At 43.3% G+C, this 14,496-nt stretch overlaps 1 protein-coding gene across 2 annotated transcripts in view; it reads right to left on the bottom strand.

Annotated features, from left to right (window-relative positions):
* Positions 1-1,393: 1,393 nt before the first annotated feature.
* The window catches only part of LOC143957722 (cytosolic phospholipase A2 gamma-like), a 161,732-nt gene continuing 148,629 nt past the window's right edge, over positions 1,394-14,496 (bottom strand). For both annotated transcript variants that reach the window (XM_077467421.1, XM_077467422.1), the window contains exons 17-18: positions 9,496-9,667; positions 1,394-3,207 (exon numbers count right to left, since the gene is read on the bottom strand). In XM_077467421.1, the coding sequence (XP_077323547.1) occupies positions 3,023-3,207; positions 9,496-9,667 (357 nt within the window). In that variant the 3' untranslated portion in view covers positions 1,394-3,022. The remainder of the gene's footprint in view (positions 3,208-9,495; positions 9,668-14,496) is intronic.

Here is a 14,496-nt window from a genome sequence, read left to right on the forward strand (position 1 = left end):
CTGTCCTGAAAGACTACTGGAAAAGATGTTACCGGTAAGCATAACTCAAACTTTTCAGTACTCAGATATCTGAAATTACATTTGAGGTCTTTCTGATCAAATCTTGAGATTGAGACCCAGGTTCTCTCCCTGATATCAGTCCCCAAGTTCAACACAGGCAGTTAGGGCTGAAATTTCTACTTTCGTAATGGGATACCCACTTGGCCACTGAGATTCCATCCCTAAATCTGGGCATTGGTGCCCCTATGCTGTCAATACAAGGGCCTATGGGCTTTGCCACCATTCCTGTGAATTAAGAACAATTCCCAGACCTTTCTGTTGAGGCTTCCAGAGGTGGAACATGCTGTGCACTAGGGGTGTTTTTTTTTTTTTCTGGTAATGGGTATAGGGTGCTGCCATGGTCTCCCTTCCTAATCTACTGCAGAAGAGGTGAACTGCCAGCTGCTGTGTATCTAAGGATAGTAAGGGTATGACATGTCACCCACTGCCTGAGCCCATTTTGAGTGAAAAAAATTAAAACAAGAAAATAAATCCAGGAGGGTTTTACCCGGGCTCTATTCAGAAGTTATACATTTTTGAAGTAAGGAAGTCCTTTGTATATAAGGTGGCATTCCATGTGCCAGTCTTCAAAAATCCAGGGTGGAGCAGGCTGCACTCCCATACTTATCACTGCAGGCCCTCCATCTGGCTAACGGAGTGCGCAGAATGGTTGCCTCTGTACACAGGCAGGAGATGTATGACCCGCTAAAGCTCAGAGCATGGCTAGCGAGTGGCTATGACGGAACAAACAAAGCTGCCAGCCACCACATAACAGCTTGGTGTCTATAGGAAACCATGATGACGTGTTTCTGGGCATGGCCTCCTTTTTCAAGTCTTAATAAAAAGGAGGGCATGTTCCTGAAACTTTTTTGCCATCATGGTTACTAGTGCAACATAACAATTTGTGTTGTATGTGATCTAAACTTGACTAATACAGACATTTTGACTTGGGAATAAACTAAATATTTTGATATATTTTGTGTGGTAAAAAAAAACAAAAAAGAACAAACTAAATGTAGGCATGTTTGAAAGATACCCGGGAAGTAATTTGATAAAAATCTCATGCAGATTTTTGAAGCTCTTATATCTGCAAAGTTTGTTCCTCTTGCAAATGCATATTTTGGGTTCTGACACTGGTGGTTGTTATCATGCATAGCCACCTATTAACCTGTTTTACTGCAAACACTAAAGGGTCTTTGGTAAAGGGCTGCAATCATTTATTATATTTTTTTACAAACAAAAAAGGTTTTAAAAAACATGCCTTTTTTATTCTATTTTGACCAGCATTAGATTTTTATTCTTAAAGGAGTTTCACTGTAAAAAAAAAAAAAAAAAAAAAAAAAAAAGTTTACATTTTATTCTATAATTATTTAAAATTACACAGACATCATGTTTCTGTCACACAACATTTCAAAGTTCTTTGAAAATTTATAAGACATTTTTATTTAATAGTTTTGTGCATTTTGCCAGTTGCGCGATAATGAAAAAAGTAACAAATAAAAACAAATGAAAAAAAAAAAAAAAGGATAGATGGTAATGGAAAGAAGCAAATAAAACATCTGCATAAAAATAATAGTAATGGGGAGAAGTGGGAAAGGCGTTAATTAGGGTCGATTAATATTGATTAGGATTACCTAAAAGGTAATTATAGCTTAGAGTACATTGGAGTGAATTTTATGTTCAAAAATTATCCAGTGGCGGCCCATCCATTAGGGGCGCATGGGAACCTCCCCCCCATCCATGCGTCCGACTCCTAATCTACATGTGGAGCGCTGGATGTTTTTTGAAGAATATGATTAGAGCCAGAGGCTCTAATTGGCTTAAATAAAAGGATGGGTTTTGGGCGTAGAGCACGGTGCCCTGAGCCCACCCAATTCTGTTGCAGTAGCAAATGAATATTCTCTATTGTAACACTGAGTCTCCTCCTGGAAAATCAAGAAGCTGGTCTTTAGACCCATCACCTGATTGGCCGAAAGGAGGTCCGATCGGATTGGTCGCCAGGAGGAGGAGGGAGGAGATGCAGGGGAAGTGAAGAAGCAGCCACCCACAGCCTGGAGAGAAGCAACCGCTGCCCAGGGCGCTGCCAGCAAGATGAGGTAAGTGCAGGGCTCCGACTACTGACAGACCAATGGGGGGGGGTGTGCCAGCAGAGCACATGGGGTTATTTTTGTCTGCAGGAGTCACTTCTGGCAGGTTATGCTGACTCCACAGAATCCTGAGGTATGGCCAGGCCCCCCTCCATCACACAGAAGATGACCGACAGCCTGAGATGTGCACATTTCCCATGGAGCCTTTGTAGAGGGAGTATTTCCATTCCCTCCACTCAGATCTCAGATTACACTCAGCTCTATACTGTGCAGTGGGCAACATCAGATCCCCACCTCTTGCCTGCTGGAGCTGAGAAATAGCATTTAACCTGTGTTCTTTAGAAGTCCGTGGAGGAGACAGGGCTAAAAATAAACAGATACAACTTATGTAGGAGGATTTGTTTCATCTCTGTGTATCGCCCGAGGCCAGTCACTTCACTGGAGATATGGAAGGGATTACATCCACCTTAAGTGATGTCATACCCAGATGGGAGGGGGGGGGGGTCACACCTTTTGATCTACATATGAATCAATTATTAGATACAATTAAAACATACAACAAAACATTGTTACATTATGTTTACTCTGCCACTCTTGCTGGAAATATCAGTGGGGGAAGTAATTGCTTGTAATATCAGTGGGGGGAGGGGAAGCCGCAGCATGGAGGGAGGAGGCGGGCTTAGGAAATATGTCCTAAAAAAACAATCAACAATTCTTTCAGGATGTATCTCTTATGTATAATGTCCTCAAATGGTCATGGGGGAACAGTGGTGGGTGTTATTGCTGAGCTTTTGAGAATAACTTGTGTTAGTTTGTCCTAATGTTTTGTCTATAAAACATTTTGTTCCTCATCGTGTTATCCAAGTTGCAGACATTTTCATTCGTCCTCTCGCCTGTTATGTCTGAGACATTCCCCTTTCGTTACACCTCTGAACACATTGTTGTATTTTGCATTGGATCTGCTCCCGGCTGCTCTCCACATTTCTCTTAGCGATGTCTAGCAGTTCATTCATCGTAGATTCACTATAGGAACGAATAATTGTGGCATATTTGTGACTCAAGTCCTCTATTTTTTCGGCATCTGAAAGAAACGTGTGTATCGGAATGTATAATTAAATAATAATAATGAATGATCAATTTGATTATTTTTATAAGACAACTTCTCCAGTATCTTTCAAACATGTCTTATGGAACATTTAAAGTTTATTCACAAGAAAAAGAAAAGTCAAAATTTCTGTGCTTCAGTTCAGTTCATGTCAAAGAGATTAAAATGGTCATGTTGCACTAGTAGTCATGACAACAACACATCTCAGGGGCATGTCCCCCTTTATCAAGCCACCCCCCCCCCCCGAAACGTGTTGTCTTCATCGTTGATTGACCACTTCCCGACCGGCGCACGCCGATGTACGTCGGCAGAATGGCACAGGCAGGCAAATGGGCGTACCAGTATGTCCCTCGGACTCGATCGCCATGGGCATACCCGCGATCGTCTCACGGGGTGGCTGAACTAGGAGATGCCGTTGTAAACAGCATCTCCCCGTTCTGCCTAGCAACAAGTGACGCTGATCTCTGCTCCATGTGACTGGAGCAGAGATCAGTGTTCACTATAAGAAAGCCCAGCCCCCCCAAAAGTTAGTAACACGCCCCTAGGAAAACTTAACCCCTACACTGCCACCCACTGGTTAACCCCTTCACTGCCAGTGTCATTTACACAGGAATCACTGCATTTGTTTAGCACTGATCGCTGTATAAATGACAGTGGTCCCAAAAATGTGTCAAAAATGTCCGATGTGTCCGCCACAATGTCGCAGTCACAATAAAAATCGCTGATCGCGGCCATTACTAGTAAAGAAAAAAAATATTAATATAAATGCCATAAAACCATCCCCTATTTTGTAAACGCTATAACTTTTGCGCAAACCAATCAATAATCGCTTATTGCGATTTTTTTTACCAAAAATATGCAGAAGAATACATATCGGCCTAAACTGAGGGGAAAAATGTTTTTTTTTATATATTTTTGGGGGATATATATTATAAGAAAAAGTAAAAAATTATGTGTTTTTTTCAAAATTGTTTATAGCGCAAAAAATAAAAACCACAGGGTTGATCAAATACCACCAAAAGAAAGCTCTATTTGTGGGAAAAAAAGGACGTCAATTTTGTTTGGAAGCCACGTCGCACGACCGCGCAATTGTCAGTTAAAGCGACACATTGCCGAATCCCAAAAAGTGGTCTGGTCTTAAGCCAGCAAAATGGTCCAGTCTGAAAGTGATTATAGAAACGGATCTTTTCTCGATGGCGGCTAGCAGATATGTGTTTGTTCTCGTAGTAGCCGCTTGCTTCTCCCCTAGCCACCAGCAGAGCCGATCCATCTAGTCCATCCTGAGGTGAGAGTGGCGCTCCACTCGAGCTTTATCTTGTCATAGATCTTCTGCCTATGCATAGCGGTGGCCACTCTCTGTGGACTTTGTTATTCCACTGGAAAGCAGGCACTGACAGGTGTGAGCAGTGGCGGCCAGTCCATTAGGGGCGCATGGGCACCACCCCCTATCCATGCATTTGTCCCTTTGATCCACATGCAGGGCACCGGATGCATGGATTCGAATCGGGGGTTGTTGGTTTTTTGAACACCTATAGGCTATATATAGGCTTTAAAAAGGGTGGGCTCGGGGAGCAGAGTTGTGTGACAATAGCGAATTAATATTTGCTTTTGTCACACTGATTCTCCTCCTGGCCAATCAGGTAACCAAGACCCGCCACCCGATTGGCCAAAAGGAGATCAGATTAGATTGGCCACCAGGAGGAGGAGGGAGGAGATGTAGGGGAACTGAGAAAGCAGCCGCCCGCAGCCTGGAGAGAAGCTGCCACTGTCACCGCCCAACACACTGAGTGCTGCCTGCAAGATGGGGTAAGTGCGGGTCCATTTATCCAACTAATGACTGACCAACCGGGGGGGGGGGTGCTGCCCTAGACCCCTATGACCCAGCCAACCAACACCGACCTGGGGCCAGGGGGGTGTTGACCTCAGTTATGAAATAAACCTTGAGAATAGGGATGAGCCCGATGTTTGACTCGAACATTGGGTGTTTGCCTATTTGATGAATAGCGAACAATTTGGAGTGTTCACGGCAAATTCGAAAGCCACTGAACACCTTTTAAAAGTCTATGGGAGAAATACACAGTGCTAATTTTAAAGGCTTATATGGATGGTATTGTCATAAAAAAAGTGTTCGGGGACCGTGTCATGTAATTTTTACAATTTTCACACTTTTTTTGTGAAATGGTAGGAGTACTTTGGACCTCGTTACCATTTTACACAGGTGGGGAGGTCAAGATCTGGGGGTTCCTTTGTTAAAGGGGGTTTCCAGATTCTGATAACCCCCCGCACACAGACCCCCACAACCAGCAGGCAAGGGTTGTGGAGATGAGGTCCTTGTCCCCAAAGCAGCCTCCCCATGTTGAGGGCATGTGGCCTGGTATGGTTCAGGAGGGAGGGCACTCTCTCGTCCCCTTCCTCTTTTCCTGTGGCCTGCCAGGTTGTGTGCTCGAATAAGGGTCTAGTATGGTGTTTTGGGGGACCCCCCACACCATTTAAAAAAAAATTAAAATTGGCGCAGTGTTCCCCTTAAAATCCATACCAGACCTGGAGGGCCTGGTATGGAATTTGGGGGGATCCCCATGCAATTTTTAAAAAAAAATTGGTTCGGGGTTCCCCTTAATATTCATACCAGACCCAAATGGCTTGTTAATGGACTGTGGGGGAATCCCATACCATTTTTTTTTTCAATGACTTTTATATGTATTGCCGGGACCGACAATTCATTATAGCCACGAGTACTTTTAAATTACTTTTTTTCCTTTAGAAATGTCATTTTGTGCAGGGACTATTTTAAACACGGGAAACATGCGCCACTTTACAGGCATACTATAGACACCCCCCCAGGTATGAAATTTAAAGGAATATTTCACTTTTATTGTTCCACTTTAAGCATTATTAAAATCACTGCTCCCGAAAAAACATCCGCTTTTAAAACTTTTTATTTGCATTGATACATGTCCCCTGGGGCAGGTCCCAGGTCCCCAAATACTTTTTATGACAATAACTTGCATATAGGCCTTTAAAATTAGCACTTTTGTTTTTTCATGTTCATGTCCCATAGACTTTAACGGTGTTCGTGTGTTCGAACAAATTTTTTGCCTGTTCGCATGTTCTACTGTGAACCAAACAGGGGGGTGTTCGGCTCATCCCTACTTGAGAATGAGAACTTGGGATTTCAATTCCGAGGTAAGTTATACTTTGTTTGGCCCAAGAGAATGAGAAGTTTCGTTTGCATAGGTCAACTGTATTTGGGGGTAGTGATATATTGAGGGCTATAGATTTAGTGTGGTTAATTTTTAAATTGGATATGAGTTGAAAATATTCGAGATCTTGAATGATATTGGGCAGTGAGATATGGGGCTGCAAGAGGAAAAAGGAGCATATCGTCCGCAAAGGCAACGACTTTGTATGTATGATTGTTGATTTCTATGCTTTTAATGTCAGGATTGGATCTCATTTTGTTTAGGAGGGATTCTAGAGTAAGAACAAACAATAATGGTGAAAGGGGACAGCCCTGTCTTGTTCCATTTCTTAACTTGAAGGCATTCGACAGGTGGCCGTTAACTCGTACACAAGCTGTAGGGTTGGAATAGAGCGCTTTGATATAGGCTCTCATCTGGGGTAAAAAACCTATGCGCATTAGAACTGCGTCCATAAAGTCCCAGGCCACTCTGTCGAACGCCTTCTCTGCTTCGAGAGACAAGAAAAAACCTTGTTTGTTTTTGGAAGTTAACCAACGATTAATGTTTAGGGCTTTGGTTGTATTATCTCTTCCCTCTCTTCCGGGGATAAATCCTACTTGGTCAAGCGAGATGAGTGATGGGAGCAGAGGAATGATTCTATTGGCTAAGATTTTTGCGTATATTTTTACGTCAACATTTATTAAAGAAATTGGCCTGTAATTTATGACTAGAGTCAAATCTTTTCCTTCCTTAGGTATAACAGATATATGTGCTTCAAGTAATTGTTTTGGGGGATGTTGTTCAGAGTGGAGTGATTGGAACGTTTTCAGGAATCTTGGTTTCAATATATTGGTGAATGTTTTATAGTATTGTAGGGGTAGGCCATCGGGACCTGGTGCCTTGCCCACTTTCATATCTTTAATAGCTTTATCAAATTCCCTACAGGAGATGGGGGCTTCTAGTTCTTGGGTCGTGTTCTCATCTATTTGAGGTGAGCTGTATTTTTCAAGGAAGTCTTGGATGAGTTTTGTTCTCTTGTCGGAGTTATGGGGACATTGGGGGTTAGAGGGAATATTGTATAGAGATTGATAATAAGCTTCGAATTGTTTGGCAATTTCGTCATTCGAAGAGTATGAGTTGCCTTGTTTATCTCTTATCTGATGAATTGTTGGGGCAACTCTTTTATTTTGAACAGCCTTTGCTAATAGTCTTCCACTTTTATTGCCCTGCTCGTAATAAATTTTGTATCTTAATATATATTGCCTCTTTGTTTACAAGTTCAGCTCCTCTGAGAGTAATGCTCTCGTTTTTGTCAATTCCTCAAAAGTGGAGATTGCAACAGTCTGTTTATGTGTAATTTCTAATTTGTGAATTTGCTCTATTAGTGATTTAATTTTGGCTTGTTTCGCTTTTTTGATTTTAGTTAGCTTATTGATAAATTCGCCTCTGATGACGCATTTGTGCGCTTCCCATTGAGTCAGGGAGGACGTTTCCTCATTTTCATTTCATTCAAAGTATTCTTTTAGTTTGTCATTGAAATAGAGTACGTCTATATGGTCTTTCAGGACAGAGGTGTTGAGTCTCCAAGTCTTGGTAATGGTGATTTTTCCTGGAAGGGTCAGGGTCATGGTAATAGGGTGATGGTCAGATAAGGTCATGGTTTCTATAGAAGAATGTTTCAGTAGTCCAAGATCAGATTGGGACATAAAGAAAAAGTCTATTCTAGAGTATTTTTGGTGAACTGTAGAGTAGTAAGTAAAATCTTTAGATTGTGGGTTCAGAGTTCTCCATGTGTCGTGAAGCATTAATTCTTGTAGTTGGAGTTTGATTTGTTTCAAAGCTCTATAGGGCAGGCTCGATGTACCATTTGAGGTGTCTATCAGGGGATTAAGGGGAACGTTAAAGTCTCCCCCTAGAATGAGTATGCCAGAGGCGAAATCCGTTAGTACGTCTTTTATCTTTCGGAAGAAGGCCACTTGTTTCGTGTTGGGTGCGTATATGTTCGCTATTGTAATGGGATGGTGGTCTAACTTCCCTTTAAGAAAAATATATCTCCCCCCCCGGGTCTTGCATGGTATTGTGGATCTGTAAAGAAGTTTGTTTAGAGATGAGGATTGATACCCCCTTGGTTTTCCCTTCTGGGTTTGTAGCATGGAATGCAGTTGGGTATCTCTTGTCGTGCATATTGGGAACACTGTTAGTTTTAAAATGGGTCTCTTGTATGCATACAGTATTTGCTTTTAGTTTATGAGCTTCGTTTAAAAGGTTGGTTCTCTTAGTGGGTATGTTGAGCCCTTTGGCATTTATAGATACTAGGTTTTACCCACCTTCATGACCAGGGCATTTTTTGCTATTTGGCACTGCGCTACTTTAACTGGCAATTGTCATGCAACGCTTTACACAACTATAGTAGCTATAGCAGTAGAGCGGCTTTCCACTACCTGCTGGATAAGTATACAAGAAGGTCACACTGGCAGATAACACGGACTCCCCCAAGGTGTGGGATCTAGACACTAAGTGGTATTCACCAGAGCTCATGATGGTGGGGATGGGTTTTGCTGCAGGTTAGTACAAGGTCACAGTCCTCAGGGTCTCTCCACCAGGAGGTGAGCAAGCCGGGGTCCAGTAGCAGATATAGCAGGTAGGGAACAAGCAGAAGTGTAGTCAGTAAACAAGCTAAAGGTCAGTAACAAGTGGTTGCAGGTTGGGAACAAGTGGAAGCGGAGTCAAAGAACAAGCCAATGGTCGGTAACACATCGTAGTGGAGATAAGGACAAATGCAGGTACACAAATGCAGATCTGATATCACCTGGAGAGAGCACTAATCTGGCAAACAGTAAGGTCAGAGACATGGCTTGAATAGTAAGTTTATGGGAAGGGCAAAGAGCTCAAGGTTCACCAGAAAAAAAAAGATACAAGGCAAGATTGTTCTAAGGGATCAGAGAGGGAGCTGTTCAGCCTCTCAAGTGGTTCAGCAAGAAGAGCCACCACCACCTGGACCAGCAGAGGTCATGGATTCAGAACCTGGTTTTGACACTCAATGAAAACACAAGCCATATTGCAGGACTTTTCTCTGTAAACTCACCTCCACAAGTCTGGATGTTGAAGAGAGGAAAGTGCATCACATCGGGCGTCTCATTTCCATCTCCTTCAAAGACGTAGCAACTTTTTGTTGGAGTGCTCTCATAACTTTCTTCAGGGATTTCCGGAAAAGGAATCTGGTGAGCCTTACAGTATTTAACTGTTTCTTTCACTGTCTAGTAAAGAAAGAAAAATATATAAAAATGTGCCAAATTCATGAAAAATATCACTAATTATGATCAAAATTATGTGAACCACAGGAAACAAGTTTCAGAGTGTGTGTTATGACTAACATACAGCATATTATACTGTATCTATTATAGTACAGGTCTGGTGATTTTCCAGACTTGCATATAAAATCTGTTTTAGAAGTAAACATCTTCTTGTGTGAACATTTCTCATACAAATACCACTGGAACAATGCTTGCACATGCTGCCCTCTAATACAATGGAAACAGACACTAATGTTGTATATTGGGCAAATGTAAAAGATTTGATGGGCCATGTACACATTTTAGCTGCTCCCATTGTTTTAGAGGAGTTTGAGTCAAATATTTCACCCATGCCACATCAATGAAAGTCAACAGCTTGACCTTTTGACATATTTGATCTAATGCAGGTCATGTATGACACGATAGTGCCATCTAGAGTTGGCATTAGAAAATGCTTTTCTCATAGAAACTGATGTAGAAAGGAAGCATTACAGGGACATGCTCATGTGGCAATGTCTACCCAAACTTTCAAAATAAAAGGCTAGCAGCATAATCTGAAAGAGGAGCTAAATATATACAAAAAAAAAGGAAGAAGTAACGTTTGTGTCAGAGAAGGCTCATTACCTCGGGATGACAGTGGGAGAGAGCCCAATTTCTGCAATTGCTTAAAATAGCCTGGAGTCCTTGTTGACTACTGAAGCTACTACTGTATAACCCAAGCTAAGTAATTTGTTAGTGTATCCCATCTCATACAGACCATTGTCAATGCTAATTTGTAGAAAGGTTAGATAGCATGTGCATGTGTGGGGTTTTCATGTTTGTAGTACTTTGTATGCCTTGTATTTTTTTGGCTTGTATATGCAGCATTCTTGTTTAGGAAAAGCATACAGTATTGATATACTATGGGGAGTTCTACTTCCTGGACATTTGTAGGACCAAGGACTAAGGTTTCTGCTGGTTATTGGTTATCCTTGGTTACAGAGGCACAACCCCTCTTTTGATTGGCTCCATGCTGAGGTTCTCTCCTGGTCACCACAATCCAGTGAGACATGCTTCCTGAAGAGAGGAAGCCAGAGGAGTTACGCGATTTTAGGGATGTCTTTGATAAAGGTCAAGCCGGTAGTTTGCCTCCACACCAGTCTTATGATTGCGCAATTGACCTTCAACCTGGTGCCATACCCCCTCGTGGCTGGGTTTACCCTTTGTTGGTCTTGGAGAATAAGGCCATGGAGGAGTATGTTGCAGATGCACTTTCTTGAGGTTTCATCCACATATCCTCATCTCCTGCTGGTGCTGGTTTCTTCTCTGTGAAAAAGAAGAGGGGTGAACTGAGACCTTGTATTGATTATAGGGGTCTCAATCGTGTCACGATTAAGAATGTCTACCCTGATTCCATTGATTACAGAGTTAGTTGACCACCTCAAGGGAGCAACGGTTTTCACGAAGCTTGACTTGAGAGGAGCATACAATCTTGTGCGGATTAAGGAGGTCAATAAGTGGAAAACTGCATTTATTACCAGAACAGGCCATTACGAGTACCTGGTAATGCCTTTTGGCCTTTGTAATGCCCCGGCAGTTTTCCAGGAATATATTAACGATGTCCTCCGAGATTTGTTGCAGTTATGTGTGGTGGTTTATCTCAATGATATCCTTATATTTTCCAAGTCCCTGGAGAGCCACCACACAGATCTCTGTCGTGTGCTTCAGAAACTAAGAGAGAACAATCTCTATAGTAAACTGGAGAAGTACAAGTTCCATCGTGAACTAGTTATATTCCTGGGCTATGTCATTTCCACTGCTGGTTTTTCGATGGACCCAGAGAAACTTTCGGCAGTCCTACAGTGGCCTTCAGTCCATGGGTTTACATCCTGTGCAGCGTTTCCTGGGCTTTGGCAACTACTATCGGAAGTTTATTCGTAACTTCTCGTCTCTGGTCAAGCCCAACTGATATGACCAGAAAGGACGGTAACCTACAGAGTTGGTCTCCGGAGTCCATTAAGGCCTTTGCGGCTCTCAAGGCTGCCTTTGTTTCTGTTCCTGTGTTGGCACACCTCATCTTACATTGCCTTTTATCCTAGAAGTTGATGCTTCTGAGACTGGAGTTGGCGCTCTTCTGTCTCAACGCCCTAACTCAGAGCTCTATGCATCCATGTGGTTACTTTTCCAAGAAATTGTCACCTGCTGAGTGCAATTACGAGATTGGTGACAGAGAGCTGTTGGCGATAATTTTAGCCCTGAAAGAATGGAAACATCTCCTTGAAGGTACCACTGTGCTGGTTCTCGTTCTTGCTGACCATAAGAATCTCACATTCTTGTCTGAGGCTAAGCGCCTCTCTCCCAGAAGGGCACAACGGGCTCTTTTCTTGTCGAGTTTTAATTACATTGTCTAATGTTTACCCGGTACTAAGAATGTAAGGGCTGATGCCTTGTCACGACAATTTTTCCTCCACTTCCAAGTCGGAGTCGGTTCCGGTTCCTGTGATTCCTCTGGATCGTATCCTGGCTACGGTTCGCACCAGTCTTACTTCTCCTTTGGGTGACAAAATTCTTGCTGCTCAGGTCCATGCTCCTCCTGAGAAACCTTGTGACCGCTGCTTTGTCCCAGAGTCTCTGTACTGCCGTGCTCCAGACTTACCATTCTCCCAAGGCAGCTGGCCATTCTGGGACGAATCAACTCATTTGGGCCATTTCCCAACAATTCTGGTGGCCTAGTCTATGGGCTGATGTAACTGCCTTCATAGCTGCCTGTTCCGTGTGTGCTCACTGCACAGAGTAAGGCTCCCCGACACCTTCCAGTGGGCCTCCTACAACCCATACCCAATGGAGAGAGGCCCTGGACCCACCTGTCAATGTATTTCATTGTGGAGTTGCCCAACTCCCAAGGCAACACTGTTATCCTTATGGTGGTTGACCGGTTCTCAAAGATGTGTTATTGTATTCCACTTAAGAAGCTGCCCACTTCTAAGGAACTGGCTTCCATTTTTGCTTGGGAGATCTTTTGCTTACATGGGCTACCCAAGATGATTGTCTCGGATAGGGGTAGTCAGTTTGTCTCCTGGTTCTGGCAAGCCTTTTGTGCACAGCACAGTTGGGAATTCAGCTTGCTTTCTCTTCTACGTATCACCCGCAGTCTAATGGGCCGCAGAGCGAGCCAATCAGTCCTTGGAGCAATTCCTATGTTGCGATATTTCTGGCCACCATAACAACTGGTCTGACCTATTATCATGGGCAGAGTTTACTCACAACAGTGCCTTGAATTCTGTCTCCCGATTGTCTGTCTCCATTTATGGCGAATTATGGTTTCCAACCTTCCATGTTGCCTGACTTGTTTGTTCCGCAGAGTATTCCTGCGTTAGAGGAGCATCTCCGTGGTCTTCGTTCCACTTGGGTACAAGTCCAGGAGGCTTTGCGTCATGCTAATGATAGGTACAGACTCCATGCTGACCACAGATGCCTGCCTGCGCCTTCCTACCAGGTTGAGGACAGGGTCTGGCTGTCATCTCACAACCTCCGACTTCATGTTCCCTCACTGATATTTTCACCTCAGTTTATTGGGCCTTTCCATATCCTTTGCAGCATTATCCCAGTGGCTTACGCGTTAGACCTTCCTCCTAGTATGCGCATCTCAAATGTGTTTCACGTCTCCTTATTGAAACTGTTGGTCTGCAACTGATTTACCACCTCGGTGCCATGTCCTCACCCTATACAGATTGAGAACCATGAGGAGTATGAAATACAATCCATTGTTGACTCCCGTAGGTTCCATGGGTGCATTCAGTACCTGGCACATTGGATGGCGGTACGGTCCGGAGGAACACTCCTGGGTTTCATCCTCAGACGTACATGCTCCTTTCCTCCTCCGCGATTTCCATCAATGTTTTCCCCTCAAGCCCGGTGGCCCTCAGAGGGAGAGGGGTCATTGAGGAGGGGGTACTGTCAGGGCTGGCTTAGCCCTTCCTTCTCTGGGCTGGCTGCTCAGCTGTCGGCTATTGCCAGCTCTCATCCCTCTCCACAGTTACCAGCTGCTCCTGATCCTGCTTGTCTGACCTGCCTACTTAGAAAGTGTCCAGCTCACTTCATCTCTGCCTTCGTCTCGGTCACATCACAAGAAGCCATCTCCTGCGTTCCTGTTTAAAGATCAGCTTGCTGACATCCCTTCTGGCCCCTTATCCTGCTTGCTGTTCCTCCACTTGGATCCCTGACTTCTGGCCTGGCTGACTACCCGATCTGGTTATTGAACTCTGGCCTGGCTGACTAACTTTTTATTTTTTATTAATAAACAAGCGTCATTTAATTGTACTTCTTTCTCGATCTGGTTCATGGTTTCTGACACCCAGCCTCCCCCCTATGTGAATTGGTAACAGGGACAATGTACCCCTACCATTTCACAAAAAAAGTGTCAAAAATAGTAAAAATTACAAGAGACAGTTTGAGACAAATCCTTATTTAAAAAAAAAAAAAAAAGTCCCGCAATGTAACTCCATCATCAATCACGTCGCCCGATGGACTGGAAAAAAAAAACACAACAACTCCGCCTCCATGGGAAGCTCTCGCTGACTGCAGGCTTTTCGCTCTGACAGCTGTTATATAGCTAAGGGCGGGTCCACCCAGTGATGTAAACGGGTGACCCCATCCCCCTCAGGCGCCCATCTGAAATTTTTAGCTTTTTGTGAGACAGAAAGAGCTTTATTTTGCTGGTACTTAATCAACACTTCGTTTTTTGTTTTGTTTTTTGATGAAAAAAGACTGAACCTTTTGAAAATTAAAAGTTTTCTTTGTTTCTCTTTTACTCT

The sequence above is a fragment of the Lithobates pipiens genome, unplaced genomic scaffold, assembly GCF_037356315.1.
Source record: "Lithobates pipiens isolate NorthernLeopardFrog02 unplaced genomic scaffold, aLitPip1_a1.2 Scaffold_55, whole genome shotgun sequence".
Taxonomy (NCBI): Eukaryota; Metazoa; Chordata; class Amphibia; order Anura; family Ranidae; genus Lithobates; species Lithobates pipiens.